The following is a 15,936-nucleotide window of genomic DNA, read 5'->3' as shown; positions in this document are numbered from 1 at the left end:
GGAGGGCACACCACCTCCAGGGCTGTGAGGCTGGGGACAGCTACGCCTGAAGGTAAAGATTTGCATTTATTTATTTATTTTAAACTAAACAACCTGAAATTCAACCCCATTTGTGTGTAACCCCTCTTGCCAGCCGCTGACGGCGTAACTGTCCCAGCCCCTGGCATGGCAGGGTGGTGGCTGTCCTGCTGCCCCAGCACCATGCTGGCCTGGATGCCTTCCTATTTTGCCTCTGCTTGGAGCCAGCCCTTGCAGAGCCACTGTGTCAAGGCGACAGCATTTGTCGGTGACATTGCTCTGCCCCTATCTTCCTTCCAGCTCCATTCCCAAAACCCTAGTTCCCTTTTGCTCATTCAATTAGCAGTTGCTGAGCTGCCTTTGTCTCTGGCCATGCTTGGCTGTGCTCAGCCATGTGGCTCTGAGGAACGTACAGCAAGGAGGCTGCAGGCTACAGGCTAATTTTGGTATATTTTAGGTCACCCAGAAGCACAAACCTCATTTTTCTTTCTCCTCTGCAGATGCCTACACAAAGACAGAGGTGATCTACACCTGGACTCTGGGGAAGGATAAATCAGTGGAAGTAGCAAAGGGTGGATCTCGCCTGAACCAGTATGACCTGCTGGGCCACGTTGTTGGGACAGAGATGGTCCGATCCAGCACAGGTACGTGTGGGACCATGATGAGACGCATGGGCTGAGCACACTGTCAGGCAAGACAGATCCATGGGCTTTGAATACCATGATTTTGCGTAATTATGCAGGCAGTACATGGAGGCGGTGAGGAACATGGTGCTTCTCAAGCCCTGTGATGTTGGAGAACATGGCTGAGGACATCTGGGGCTGTCACCTTGAGGCACTAAGATGTTTAGCTTTTAGTGGGTTCTACAGAGAGATCCTTATTATCTGTACCCTCTAGAAAACTGATTTCAAGCATCTAAAATGACCTGATGTGCAGAAAATCTGCCCCATCTTGCCCAGCTGGTCCTTGGTACTGTAGACTCATTTGTCTCAGATCCCTTTTCAGCCCGTCAGGAGAGCATTGCGGGCAGGGGAGGTGAATGCAACATGATGTTGTGTGATTTTCACTGCATCTGTTTACACAAATATTATCACAGCTAATAGAAGATTCTTCCAAACAAATGTTTCCTCTGATTAATGACCAATATTAATCATCTTTCTCTCCCATCTGCTGCTCCTCCCTTTCTTTCTGAATTCAGGTACTGATAGCTTCTGTTATCTCATGTGTTTCTCTCGTCTTTCTTTTCTTCTTTGCTTTTTTTTCCTTCTGTATGCACCAGTAATTCTCTCATTTGAGAATATTTCCTCTCTGGTGCACTTGATTTTAATAGTGTCTGTCTGTAACAACTCATATCACCTCCCTTGGGGAAATGTAGGGAGTCCAGGGGACTAAATGTCATAATATCTGGCCCATCTCTCTACTTAAGTTGTAGTAAAATGTACAGATGAATAACCTGAAATGGCAAGAAAGCTGCTAACGGCTCCTGCGTGTAATGGCTTAGCAGAGCCACACTCACAACAAAAAGGCACAATAACCCAGCGAAATATCCAAAGCTTTGGTGCACTGCTTTGAGTGGAGGAATAGGGTACTGGAGGAAAATAGAGATGGCTGCTCCTTTGGTCTACAGCCCAGACCTTTAACAACAGAACTTGCCCTGGTTTTTTGAGATGGTTAAAGTGAGGAGAGGCAAAATATTGTCAGAATTGTCAGAAAAAAAAAAAAAAAAACACAAAATTGTGCCAGCCAGCACCAATACAACTCACAGACTGGAATTTCATCTTGGAGTTTGCAAGTTTGCTCAGGACAGACTGTTGGTGTTTTAGAGAGGGACTGGTGCTCAGTCGGTGCCATCCTGGAGCACAGTGGTGGCTCTGCGTCTCTAACCATCTGTCTCTGCAGGGGAGTACGTTGTCATGACCACACACTTCCACCTCAAGAGGAAGATTGGGTACTTTGTCATCCAGACCTACCTGCCCTGCATTATGACTGTCATCCTGTCCCAGGTCTCTTTCTGGCTCAACAGGGAGTCCGTCCCTGCCCGAACGGTTTTTGGTGAGTGTGGGGGCATGTGGGGTTTCTGGTCAGGTCAGGGGAGAAAGGCAAGCAATGGGAAATTGCTGCTTTGTCCAGATTCACAGCACAGAGCAATTCGGTGCATGCAGCAAGTTCTCTGCCTCCAGATCCCATCCATGCCTCCGCCATCCCTTTGGTAGACAAGATCACCATGCTACAGAGCCAGCTCGCCTCGCCCCGGTGGCCTGGGGGTTTGCAAGGCAGCTGGCCCAGGCTGATGGGGCTGCTGAGGTCTGGGCCCAAACACCAATGTCCATGCCCCATGCAAGGAGATGAGCTGAGGCGGTGTAGGCTGCTGCCTTACAGAGAGTTTCTGGCTCATGACCCCAGTGGATGGTTTCTCCTTTCTTGGGCTGCCTTATTAATATGTAGCTGGCAGAAAAAAAGCTAAATTATCAAGAATCCTGATCTCCAGCACACATAGGCTGCCACGAGTTGAGTCAGCGTGTCCTGCTTGGAGCACAGCTTGGAGGAGAAAATGATCCCATGGGAACAGAAAGGCTACAGAACAAGGCAGGCTTCAGGGGTGGCTGAGAAACAAAGGGAGGAAGGACCAGTCATCAGAGCTGGTCTTCTCTGGCCTTGACTGGCATCAGTGAAGCCGATGGCCATTTCCCATGATAGCTCTCAGCGTCTTTCCAGTGCTCCTATTTCCACTGAATCTCTGTAAACAAATACTTCCGTCCATGTTTCTGCTACAAGCCAAGCCATAAATATTAACAGTAATCAAGGTATTGATCATCTAATTATATGCATTTGGCTGTGTCTGCTTATCTGTATGAGCTTTTGAGTTGAGGAGAGGGTGGGTACATGGGGAGGCGTTTAATGCTCTACCTTTGAAGTTGCTAATGTGCCCCTGGTCAGACTCCACGGAACAGGATCCTGAGCTGCGGCAGTTTAACTGCACAGTAAATATTTTGTTATTATTTTCTTCAGCTGGTTTCAGACCCCCTCTCTGAAGCAAAGTGTCAGGCTGGCATTGCACATGTATTAATAGCTTTAGCAAATATATGATAACAGAATTGCTCTGTGCTTTCCTGCCAAGACCTTGAGTTCAGGATCTATACCCCCAAACCACCACCCCACCATACCCCACTGCCAGGGGGCAGACAGAGCCTTGGCTCTGCGATGGGGGAAGGCTGGAGGGAAGGATGCAGACCTGCACATCATATCGTGAAGGATGTGAAGCTCTCTACCACCTCGAAGAGTGTTTCTCAAAAGAACTCCTGCACCAGCTCTGGAGCACCTCTGCTCTCCCAATGCCTGGGCTGAGCCCTTCTCTGAGGATATTTGATTCCCTCTCATGTTATCCCGATATTTGCAATTAGACAGGTTTGCTCAAGTAGCAGCACAGATTCGTCAGGAAAAAGCTGATTGAAAAATTAAAAGCTACCTTTGTGAAAAATGTCTTAGCTCTCAAATTGCTTTGCTTTGCTATTAAGAGAATAATGAGAACTTCAATTGTTTATTCTTTTTTTTTCCCTCTCAGAAAGTATTACCAACAATATTGCTGAAACTCTTCAATTACCAGGAGTATAGCTTAAGGGAAGTGAAAATTAGTCAATATTTTTATAATGTTTTTAATGTATTTTTAATTGAAAAGCATATTATTGGGGAAAATGGATAGCAAGGGTTGCTTGCTTTAATGAAAAAAAGCTTTAATAGGCATTTTGCTACAGATCATTTTAAAAGATAAATCCTTGTGACACTTTTTCCGGCAGCATGCACCACTGATGGGTGCCTGGCTGTGCAGGCGGGACCTGCGGTCCCACAGTCCATCCATGTAGCCCACAAAGCACTTCCAGAATATTCTGAGACCTGCGTTGTGAGAGTAGCCAGTTTCTGCTCCTCCATGAAATCCTTACTATGTAGCTGTACCTTATTATTGTCATTATTGTTGTTTTATTTTATCACAGTAGCAACAAGAGGCTTCTCCACACCAGGCTCCATGTGAGGGAGCTAGGCCTAGTGTCAGGGAATTCACAGATGAGGAATTAAACTCCCCGAATTAAATGTAGGTGCCTAACTCTGAGGTAGGACTCTTTCATAGTGAGCAGAAATACAGTCAATGGAGTTTGGGTCAGATTCCTCTTATCCTAATGTGTGTGCCACTGTTTATATGAATTGGAGATACCTGGAACTGGCCCACAGAAGGCCCTGCAGTTGGCCCGACTCGAGCAGGGGTTGAACTAGTTGAGTTCCCTCTCAGCCTAAACTTCTTTGTTATTCTGCAGATTGCACCGTGGGCTGGTGTGGCTAGGGGTCCCTTAACTACAGTACATTTTGTTGGCTAGAGGTCCCTTAATTACAGTGGGAACATGGGCCACGTAGCTTAGAGGACAGCTCCCAAAAGTATGTGATGGAAATGCCAGCTGTGTGTTTTGTGGGGAAAGTGAAGCACAAAGATGTGAAGTGGTTCACCAAGGCCTGGCTTAATGTCAGTGGCAGAGAGAGGAGCAGATTTCAGTTCTTCTTAAGCCTGGCCTGCTCCCTGCCCTCTGGGCAGTGGGGATTTTTTTCTGATACATCCCTTTTGTGGCCAAATCACTTTTGATATTGGTAGGTCCATATGCAATGGAAGCACCTTGGGCAGGAGCCTGCTGTCTTCAGTACTTGTATCCCTGTCCGTGTGTGTGGTGGACAAAATGCCCCCTTTTCTCAAGGAGCCAGTACATCTGTGGGCTAGGCTAATGTGACCCATGACAAGATTTCTTGCCGGCTTTTCCCCTGAGAAGGCAGGGCACAAAGATGCTGGGGGTGGGTGAGTGCAAGTGTACGGTCTGACAGCACCCTTGCCTCCTGCTGTGTTCCCACAGGTGTCACCACCGTCCTCACCATGACCACACTAAGCATCAGCGCAAGAAACTCGTTGCCTAAAGTGGCGTACGCGACGGCCATGGACTGGTTCATAGCCGTCTGTTACGCCTTTGTGTTTTCTGCGCTGATTGAATTTGCCACCGTCAACTACTTCACCAAGCGCAGCTGGGCTTGGGATGGCAAGAAGGTGCTGGAGGCCCAAGAGATGAAGGTGAGCCCCATGGCCGAGGCCGGGGACGGTGAAGAAACGCTGCACGAGAGAGCTGCGCTGGGACCAGGAGTGGGTAGCATGCAGCCCCACAGCACTCGGGAGGCTGGGTGCTACTTACTGGGGTTCCCAGCTCAGGTCTCGACTGCAGCGGTTCTTGGGGAATGAGGGAGGAGGGCTGGTTGCTGTGCTTAGCTGGAGAAAAACACCCAGATCAGACTGCTCGCTCTTTCCTGTGCCTTTCTGCATGACTGTTTGCTGGTGGAAATGAGAATGCGTGCACGTTTTGGTCTTACTCTGCTGGTGGTCTCCTTTCTCCATCTTCCTCAAACCCGTAAATGCCCCGCTCCATGTCGCCCACATGCCACCCAAGCCCAAATACACCACGGGATGCCAGCCTCGCCAATGGTGATGGTTCCACTGTGCTGTGTCCCCTGCAGCAGGTACCCCCTCCGTAGGTCTCCCCCAGCACAGGCAAGCATGGTGCAGCGAGGGGCAGGCCCTAAGGCGCGTGCTGTTGCCCACAGCTGCTGGCAGCTGCTGCTTTGTACGCTTGGGCAAAGAGGATGGGTGGGAAGCAAGCAATCAGAAACGGCACCTGGCAGTAAATTAGTGCCTGGCATCACCCACGTTTCTCCTTCTGCTCAGGATCAGCCTCTCTGGCAGCATCCTTCCTGACAGCCATCACTAGCCCTGCCCGTGCCCCCTCCCTCCTGACTGATTTAATCTGGGCTGCGCAGAGAAATCGCTTACTGTAGCATGCTGCTCCTTGTTTATATTTATTGAATCAATTTGAAAATCACATTTGTCCTTGTTCTCGGTTCTGGAGCTTCTATATTTTTCTCCTTTGCATTTCAATGTGTTATTTAAAATTGTTGTGGGGCTCTATGCAAATACCTGGCAGAACTGCAGTAACTTTTAGGAGGACGACAGCCAGCCATTTCTCTGGTATGGAGGTCACAGCAGAAGAACGGAGGCCTTGTGGAAAACCACAGCCATCACTGGGTGCTGAATGCCTCTGCCTTGTGATTCTTGGACTCTCTCTATCCATTTGCTTTTGCAACTGTGGTCTGAGCACCAGGCTCATGGCAGAAGGGCTCCAGAGGAGGCCTGTTCATTGTCTTCCACATCCATCATGAGCCATAGCACTAGCTGGGCCTCTGGAGAGGAGAGGAATCTTTCTCAGGTCATTGGCATGAACAAAAAATCAGAGCAGGTCCTCAAAGCAACCCTATCCCTTTCAGGGATGGGTAAATCAGCACAAAGTCAGGATTCACAAAGCCTTGGGCAGTTATGTGAACTGAGCACAGCCAAAAAAGCAACAAAGACTTAAAAGCTTCAATTTATGATAAAAGAAGCAGTTTCCTCGATTTATTTATTGACCCAGCACTGCAAAACCAACCATGCTGAAGCAATACGGTAAAAACAGGCAGAATGTTTGCACACATGGTAATTGAACAAGAAACCAAAGCAGGACTGGAAATGTTTCAGAGAAAGCACTCCTTGGGAGAGTTTGCTGCAATTGGTGTCAGCCTGAAGAATTGCAATGGACTCCAAATTTGTGGATTCTTTTTCAAGCCAACCCTGTTCCTTATCTGCTGCAAACTCAAAAGGCTAACCCACCCTGGTCTCTGCAGCTCAGAAGCTCTCACTCTACCCTATTCTCTCTATTTCACTTTTATATATGCTGCAAACAATAACATCTGAAATCACGCATCCAAGGATAACTTCCTGAACAGTCATGGACTTTCAGGGGGCTTGTGAATATGATGTGTCACCATATTTGCTTTCGTCTCTATTCCACCGAATATTTTCAAGCAGTGAATTTGCTACGCAGGGGAGGTGCCACATTGGCTCAGTTCCAGCCTTTATTTAGCTGTTCTTGAAACAATTGACAAGCCAGGTGGTTGAAACCACTAAAGAAAGAGGAGGCCAGAGAATAACTATTGGCATTTTAAAGTGTTGATACCAGGAGTAAAACTGCCAGTGACAAGCCCAGGCTGAGCCTTGGTCTCTGGAGAGCGTTCACCCCAGCCAAAAAGAATGTTCTTTATTGATGTGATGGCAAGGATCCTCATTCCAGGTTTGATTGTTTCCTTACATGAACACAAAAAAAAAAAAAAAGAAATCAATAAGTGTCAGCCCTGCCCTCACCTCAAATGCAGGCAGCAGCAATGCTTCCCAGCCTATTTAAAAGAAATCCCTATTTTGCAAAAGCTGCGGGTCGCTGACAGGTACTCCCAGCATGTCCACTCTCTCATGGCAGGTTCTATTCTTCCTTTGTCCCCTTCATTCTACCAATTTAGTTGGAGGATTCTGTGAGGCAAAGCAGTTTTTGGGTAGGACTTAACCACGATGGGTAGATCTTGGTGAAAATGTTATGTCCAAATTTTCTATGTGCTTTTCACGTGTCTTTTTACCGAGGAAAAGTCACCAAGGAGCATCCTCCAAACCTCTCTGTTGATACTATCATCTTTGAGTTTTCTTCCTTGTTTTTTGGAGGTGTCTGGCATGCTTGCCATTTGCACCAGGTACCTTCTCTACTGATGGAGTGAAGCCAAGATCTTTGTCCAACCCACCCTTCAGCAATTCTGAAGTTTACCCCTTGATCAAGGTCACCAAGGAATCATTATTCTTTCTCCTTCGTTTCTTTCCACCTATGGCATCTTTGTTTCAGTCCCCTCCTTCCAACAGAGAAGAGCTAGAACCAACCTTCATAGACCACAATTTTCAACCAATTTACAGACTCACAGGGTGGTTCAGACCCTTTTTCTCTGCCTCACTATGGTAAATATGTTTTAATGTGACTTTCCTTTGCTGACCATGCTCTGCAGCCCAGTCTTCTTTGTCCTACTGCGTTCACAATCTCCTGTGGCTCCCCATAGCACTGCAAATGATTTATGCTTCCAAAATCTTCACTAGATTCCATGTGTCATCCTTTGACACCGTTTCACCCTCTTTGTCTCCACACTGTCCACGTGGTGTCTGGTGGTGATCCAACCTCTGAGTTTTTGTCTGGAGATGCAGAGAGTGTAGAATCATTGATGTCACCTCCACATGAGCAGAATGAAGAAGGGATGGGAGGGGTGAGTGATGCACCTCGAATACTGGGTTCGGCTTGGGCCTCTCACTGCAAGAAAGATACTGAGCTGCCAGAGAGGAGGTGCAGAGAGCTAAGTCTCTGACAGACCATCAGCAGAACCAGTAGTTCCCCTAATTTCAGATGTTCAGCCTTTAGCACCTCAACAGACAGTCTGGGAGACAAGAATATTTAACGAAATGCTATTGTACTCCACCGTGTGTGTTTGTGGTCATATTTATCTTCAGACCAGATTTTATAGTATTTCCCTCGGGAGAGCAGCTCAGGAAGATAACTTCGTGCAGCAGCTTCAGTCTCCCTGGGCCTAAACTGGGACATAAAAACGAGAATAGCTTTTCAACATAAACATTTTAACTAGGCCAGTCTTTCCAGTGTAAATATGGGGTCTCCTCTTGTTTTTCCACTCTTTCCATCTGATTCAGTACAACATGAAACTCCTCATAGATAAGTGTGCAGGGTTATTAAAGCTGAGGGCTACTTCGCAGCTGACAACAATAAACAAGTTTTGCTTTATTTGATTGTCAAAATCTTGCCTAAAACATTTATTTATAAAGCGTAGTCTAGTATCTTCAGGCTGAACCATTTTTTCTGACATCTCAGGAGCCTGTTTTCTTGCACGTGTGTGCTCTGATGGGAAGCATGTGCTCTGGATGTTTAGCAAAGACTGCCCAGGCTCCCAGCACTGACCAGGGCAACTGTGGACAGCTAAAAAATGTCTCTGGTTGTAGGCTCCCAAGCCTCAGCACTACCTGAACAGTCTGATCTGAGGTCCAGAGAAGCCCGAGCAAAATCCTGGGGGCCTCTGAATCACATTAATAGGAGCAGTTGTTTGCTGCCAACACCCACAGCATTCATGTTAGCCTGAATTTCCTCAATTTCAGCCTTCTGTTTTCAAATGCCGTTGGCTAGACAAGACAGATCCACTTTGCAAGCTCTGGGGCAGAAAAGCTAGCCAGGTTGAAAATGTCATGTCATTAATAGTCATCTTATTCACGTAACATGGCTGATTAATACTCAAATAATCACAGTGAACTTCAAATTACATTCTGCAAACAACAATGTTTTTCATTTCATTATCTACTATTAATTATTTTATTACCTCCTGTAGCTATGTTAATAACTAATCATACTAAACCACATTTGAATGTTTTAGAAGGTGAAACATCTTTAGTCCTTTATTTGCTTCTTATCAGCTCTTTAGCAGGAAATGTTCACCTGTGCAGGGGGTACAAGCTAACGTGGCTCTAATGATTGCAGAAATCAGTCACACAGTTAATCATTAAAGATCATAACAACCTCTCCCACATTATCCGTAGAGGACTATGAATATGGTCTGATCAGTGGTTTAGTCAGATCCGGACTTTTCTAGACATTTAGACCTCCTTCTAAGAGCAGGTTAATTTCTGTAATTGCGACGAGACTGCAGTCAGAGCTCTGATGTTACTGGAGAGGGGTTGAAAGGTTGTGCAGAAGTCTGGGTTTTTTAGCATCCCACTGAAAATTGCTGTGGAAAATGCATTTCCTAAGGTAACCAGAAATATTCCTGGTGATTGTGGACACATTTACAACACAAGAACAGCCTGAAATGTAAAGCCCTTGGAGTACCTCTGCAGGTCGGATGGTCAATCCAGCCTTTCTGGTTCTCAGGCTAGGATGCAGAGATGAACACATCCTGCTGGCTGTGCACTCTCCCTTTCTCCCAGCCCTTACTTTGCACGTGGTGTCTGCATGCCTACGTACATAGAAGCCAGTGCCAAACACCACTGGGAAATGACTGAATGAACCTTGTTTTGTGTTTCAGTTGCTTTTGAATGGAAAATGAGATAAGAAGTCACACCTTGTTCTGAGTTTAGATTTTAGATTCCCACTGTGAGTGATTGCTGTGTCTAGCTCTGACTCCTGGTGTAATTACAGCGGACACCACATGGACACACACAGGTGCTGGGATATGTCGGGTGTCTGATAGCTGCACAGGAAGAGATTTAATTCAACAGGCGTCTCCCAGTAGACCTAGATTGCTTCATACAATATGGCCTGTGGTGCAGCTGGTCTCAAGTCCCTGACAACAACAGGAAGATCCCCGGGGTGGGGGAAACATCCATCATGACTCTCTAGCTCTGTCTTCCCATCCACTCATCTTCATTAACATCGGAACTGTCCGTCTTAAGCGTCCTCCTTCATCCTTTAGTGCACCATGTCAAACGCAAGTCTGTCTTTTCCATTTCCTGTGCAAGCTCTCCACCCTTCAGCAAGGACAGCACTGCTCTCCCTGGAGCCCTGGGGGAGGGCTGCACTTTTCTCCCTTGATTTGCAGCAACCCTTAGATATGAAGGCAAGATGAAAGGCTCCCCTCTGCCCTTATAGCATCTGGAGTCCTGAAAACCAGAGCTACTGCAAATCCTTTCTGTCTGTTCTGTATCTTGCCTGGGTAGGTGATGAGAGGAACTAAAATATCCCAGAGGCATTGTGGACGTCGTGACGTTAAATTCCGAGGTATTCCATGTGAGATATTCAGGGCACTGAGGCAGTGTAAGATATGGCCTTTTAGTATCATGGTTCAAAAGCATTGCAGTGCTGTCACCCACATTCTTAAGGCCACTGGTTTTCTGGCTAAAAAATAAAAAATAAAAAAACTGTCTATGATGTCTCCTCCTCTCACCTGATCCAGGAAGCAGACCGGCTAAGCAGAAAATCAAGTTCTTCCCCTAAGATGACCACACTGGGTCTCATGCTTTTCTAAAGAATGCATTCCTGCTTCGTCTCTCTGTGGCTGAACCTTACATACAACAGAAAACAGAACCCAGCTGAGGGAGAAGTCAAGGAGTCCGTGTGGAGTTTGAGCTTGCATTCACTTGTACTGGCCTAGCAATATACAGCACAGACTTGGCAGCACTCGGCCAGTCAAGGAGTCACCCATCTTGGGCAGCTACTGCTCAAGTGCAGCTGCACGCACCGTTTTGTACCCCTGCTCTCATCTAAGGAGCTGCAAGGAGGCTGTGAGGCTGTGTGGCTTCAGTTATTTGACTTGCAGCCAGACCTAACAACTAGCTGCCAGTCCAGGACCTCTTTGTGCTCCGTGCTCCATGCCAAGCTTACACGGAGCAGCCGGTGTAATTGAAGGAGACCCTAGACCAGCACATCCCGCTGCTCCAGCTGCCCTCATGTGGCAGATGTCATGGGTTCTGGCCATCTTCTCACCACATCTTCCTTCCCTTCCACAGTGCTGCCTTCTCGGCCTCTTGCTCCTCGCTCCCTTTTCCATCTTCTCATCCAGACAGGCAGGTAAACTCAGAGGACAAAATATTCTCTGTGCAGTTCTACAGTCACTTCATCTCTGTTGTGTTTTTCTTCCACCTTCCCTAGAAAAAAGAACCGGTGGCACTAGCGAAGAAAACCAACAACACCTACAACATAGTTGGCACCACATATGCCCTCAACATCGCCAAGGACCCCGGCCTGCCCACCATCTCCAAGAGTGCTGCTGCCACCGCGACGGCCACCAACATGCCCCCCAAGATGCCCCGCATAGAGGAGAAGCTCCCAGAGAGTAAGAAGACGTACAACAGCGTCAGCAAGGTAGACAAGATGTCCCGCATCGTCTTTCCAGTCCTCTTTGCCATTTTCAACTTAGTCTACTGGGCTACCTATGTAAACCGGGAGTCAGCTATCAAAGGAATGATCCCCAAACAATAAAACCGGTCCAATAAACCTTCCATCAGTGAGCAACACCCAGGCAGGAATTCTCCAGGGCTTTCTTCTCTCCTGTTTTGTTTAATTATTATTGTTCATTTGATATTATTATTACTATTAGATCATTCTTTTATAATGTAAACAAAACTGTGATTTTAATTTAATCCCGTATACGTTTAGTTTTGTCTTATTTTGGTTTGTTTTTTCTTTGATGATGAAAGGAAAAAAAAAAGGATCATAACAAGTTGTGCCTCTAACATCGTGAATCTGATGTCCCCACCCACCCAAGTCACCCTGTGCTTCCATCTCTCCTCCTCCACGGTCTGCATGCCACTGCCATCTCGCGCTCCTCTCCGCTGGTGGCTGCCTCCCTCCTCCTCTTCTGCGATGGACTGCCCTAGTGTGGTGGACACTCCTGGTGGCATGGGCTCAAGGACGTGGAGGCCTCCAGAGTCAGTCACTGGGCTGGTCTTCAGTGCCTGGCGCTTTGTGCTAGGCTGTGCTCCCCTAGGGGCAGGGGAGCTGCTCTGTAGAGGGAGCGGTGCTGCATGGGCCAGTGCCAGGGGCTGGTAGAACCCTGGCAGGTGTGGAACAGGGTGACAGCATCTTGTAGGTATCTACTGGGCTTCCTCCTCTGTCTTCACCAGCTGCTTCAACCAAGCCCAGCTGCTGGTTTCCTCCATGCTTCTCCCCAGATGAGAACAGGTGAGAAAGGTCTTGTCTGTCTGACATCCTGCACTCTTGGGGCAATTCATGTTAGAGGACGGGATATTTTCTACTAGAGAAATCATTTTTCTCAGGGTCAGTGAGTGACTGAGGTCAGGACTGGAGCTTTCTAATGCCTACGAGGAGATAGTAGCTGTGAGGCCACGTGCCTTCAGCATCAGGAAGCCATAGAGCTCAGACAGATAGTTTATCACTTTCTCTTGGCCCCATCCACTTCTCCTTCTTGACTTCCCTGCTCCCCATTCATCTTCCTTTGGCTACTGTGCAGCCCCCAGTAACAAATATCTCACTGCTCGGTGGATTTAGGCAGAGAAGCCCCTGCCTCCCAGGGGAGCCACACTGCCAGGGAGGAGCACACCCCCAGGACATCCAGCTCACGGTGTGTTCCTGCTCTCGTGCACCTGAGCAGCAGTGCTGGTTCAGGCCCCTTCCTGCTCTGGCACACCAGAAACCACTCTGACACCTGTGGGGGTGCCTGGGGCTCTAGTCGGTCCCCAAGAACCCCCCTGTCCCCCACGAATGCAGCTGAGCGTCCTCACCACCAGGGGAAAACAGCAGAAGGGGCTCCTTGAAACAGTGGTGGTGGTGGTGGGGATACTGCTGTCCCAGGGAGATGTGTGACCAGACGCCATCTCACAAACCCACTGAGATGAGACACAGCTCTAATACCTGCAAACCCTTCCAAGAAAGCCCCCCAGTGCCTTGGAGAGAGGCTTTTTCTCTCTTCATGGCCCTTCAGTCAGGGTCCCAAACCAGCAGCTGCCCCCTTCCCAGCAGCAGCACAAGTTGGTGGCATCCAAGCCCTGTCCCTCCTACCCCACCCTGGTGCCTGGACCCCTGCACACACTGTCCTGCTATGAGGAGCACTCCGTCTGTGAGTGCTCATCCCCATCCCACGGGTGGCACTGATCCTGCCAGCAGCCCTGCTCTCAGGATGGGATGCGCCACCTCTTTCCTTGGTCACTGGCTGCCCCCTCCACCTGCCCCCCGCACATTTTGGGTGCACGCAGCCAGCTCGGGGCCCCAGCACCCCCAGCGTGATGTCTTCAGCATTGCTTTGAGCCTCTGCACCGAGCTCAGCACCCCCTGCCAGCACCGGAGCGGGGCTGAGCACGAGGCGCAGGACTCACCCCACCTGGAATATCCATGGGGACGGCAGGATGGAGCGGGGCAGGGCAGGATGCTTCGTCCTGCAGTGTGCGTGGCGTTGGTGCAAGTCCTGCCCGTCCCTCACCTCTCTTGCTGGCTCAGCAGCAGCGCACAAGGAGAGGAGCTCGGAGACATTCAGCTCAGCCCCCGGCGTGTCCCGTCCACCAGCAGGCAGCGTGGGGCGAGATGTGGCACATCCCCCAAGCAGATGTGAAGGAAACCAGCTCTAGCCGTGCCATCCACACCCCAAACCACCCGTGACATTTCTACAGTGCCTTTCATCCCCAGGGCTCCCCGGCAGGCAGCGAGGAGGGGAAAGCCCCAGCATCAGGTTGGAGGAGCGGAGGGAGGACGCACTGTCCCCAAATCTGCTGGGCAGGGGGGACATCCCCGCTACTTTGGCACTGCCCCAGCACTGCCCTGCACCCCGCGCACCCCCGTGCCCCTTGTGCTCCCCCCATGCCAGCACTGTCCCCTCCAGCAGTGGGTGCTGCTGCCACCCCCCAGCTCCCCGGCTGTAATCGCTGTGCTAACTGGCCGTGAGGCTGTTTGTTTGGGAGACTACTTGGATGTCATTTTCTTAAATAAGCTAGATGAAGTGTATCTCATAAAACATTCATCTCACTATAATACTCAGGCCTAAGTGAATGAAATAGAAACCCTATAAAAAGCAAAACAAACACAATAAAATGGTAACAAAGAGTATATTGTGTTTACTAATGGAATTATGTCAAAGGCAAGATTAAATATGGGATCCAGTGACTTCGCTGACTTGAGTCTCCTCCTCAGCCCCCTCCACTAGCCTGGGCATTCCCCAAAATCCCCTCTGCCCGAGGGCAATCCCACCTGCTGCACTGTCAGGGTGAACCTCCTGTCTGTCTTCTCCACTTCTCCTTCAATCCTGCTGCCCCCAGACCCTTGTTCCTCTGCAGGACACAGTCCACCAGGCTGGCTTGCTGGTGGCACCCACCTGCTGGCCCATCTTTGCTCTCCCCAGCTCTGAAAACTTTGCTCTCTGCTGGATAAAAGGCTCCCTCCCTGGATCAGTGTTAGCACGCCTTGAAAGCCAAGTCTATTCCCACCAAAGCCTGGCACTGGCCCTGAGTCTTTTTGCCAGCTGGAAGCAGAAATACCGGCATCCTTTGGTTAAAGACAACAAACCAAACAGGATTTGTAGTTTGGCTTCCAATCAGGGAAGCATTTCGGGAAGATAGTTATAAATAAGTGGTTTAGCATCTCCTGCCAGCAGACATCACAGAGAAGATAATGTTCTTTTTTTAAAATCTGTCAGAGGCTCAAACTGGGACATTTCCCTCCCAGCTAACACGAGGCTGCTGATGGGCCCTTCTTCTATGGGGCCCTTCTTTTATAACTGGGCTGTGTAGGGATGGGCATGTACACAGCCATCGACAGTTTACTCCACAGAAAGCCAGTTGTGCACGGAGTGGGCTCTGCATTTCACTGTGAACCTCGATACTCCAACATTTCTTTTCTTTTTGCAAGGCTCAAAGCCCCCTGACTTGATGAGAGTCTCCCAGGAAGGAATTAGAAGGCTTTAAGAGTGACCAAAGTGATGTTAGCCTGTACTCCTGCTTTGTAGTCCCAACCTGCGGTTGCATTCCTCCTGACAATGTCAGGTGGAGGTTTTGGCACTGACACCCTGCCCCTGCCCTCCTCTGAGACCAGACGTGGGCCAAATCGGTGTGGTTTTGGGGTGCTCTGAATGCTTGGGAAGGCAGGGGATGGTTCAGCTGAGGTCCTCCAGGCTGTCAGCGGAGGCAGCTCGTGGTGGCTGCAAGCACCAGGTCAGTGCTGCAGGTGTGAGGGACAGGGAGAAGGGGTCACTGGGTGCCACCCATGCTTCTAAAGGGCTGATGGGACTATCCCCATATGACTTCTCTGAAAACGCTCCTTGAACATCACCAACCAGGGCTGTGACACCCGGGGCACAGCTGCCCGGTTCTTCTCCACGCACCAAGCTCAATGTGAGCAAAGTCAGCTTCACTGCTCCCTAAGCTGTACAACAAATTGTTGAGGCCAACACAGCTCATCCCCTCCTGATCTCCACCAGCTCGGTGGCACTGGTGGGGACCTGGTTTATTTGCTGTAGGACCACCCTGTGTGAGCAGCCCCCGTGCTCGCTGACCCCAGACAC

General features: G+C 49.1%; 1 protein-coding gene across 7 annotated transcripts in view; it reads left to right on the top strand.

Annotated features, from left to right (window-relative positions):
- Positions 1–12,150, top strand: part of LOC308177416 (gamma-aminobutyric acid receptor subunit alpha-3-like) — an 84,647-nt gene extending 72,497 nt beyond the window's left edge. For all 7 annotated transcript variants that reach the window (XM_080554686.1, XM_080554689.1, XM_080554687.1 and 4 more), the window contains exons 7-10: positions 519–662; positions 1,918–2,070; positions 4,908–5,119; positions 11,580–12,150. In XM_080554686.1, coding sequence (XP_080410812.1) covers positions 519–662; positions 1,918–2,070; positions 4,908–5,119; positions 11,580–11,909 — 839 coding nt within the window. In that variant the 3' untranslated portion in view covers positions 11,910–12,150. The remainder of the gene's footprint in view (positions 1–518; positions 663–1,917; positions 2,071–4,907; positions 5,120–11,579) is intronic.
- Positions 12,151–15,936: the final 3,786 nt, after the last annotated feature.

This window comes from Anser brachyrhynchus, assembly GCF_964034855.1.
Source record: "Anser brachyrhynchus genome assembly, chromosome: 13".
Taxonomy (NCBI): Eukaryota; Metazoa; Chordata; class Aves; order Anseriformes; family Anatidae; genus Anser; species Anser brachyrhynchus.
This window is presented reverse-complemented; position numbering and strand designations above follow the sequence as displayed.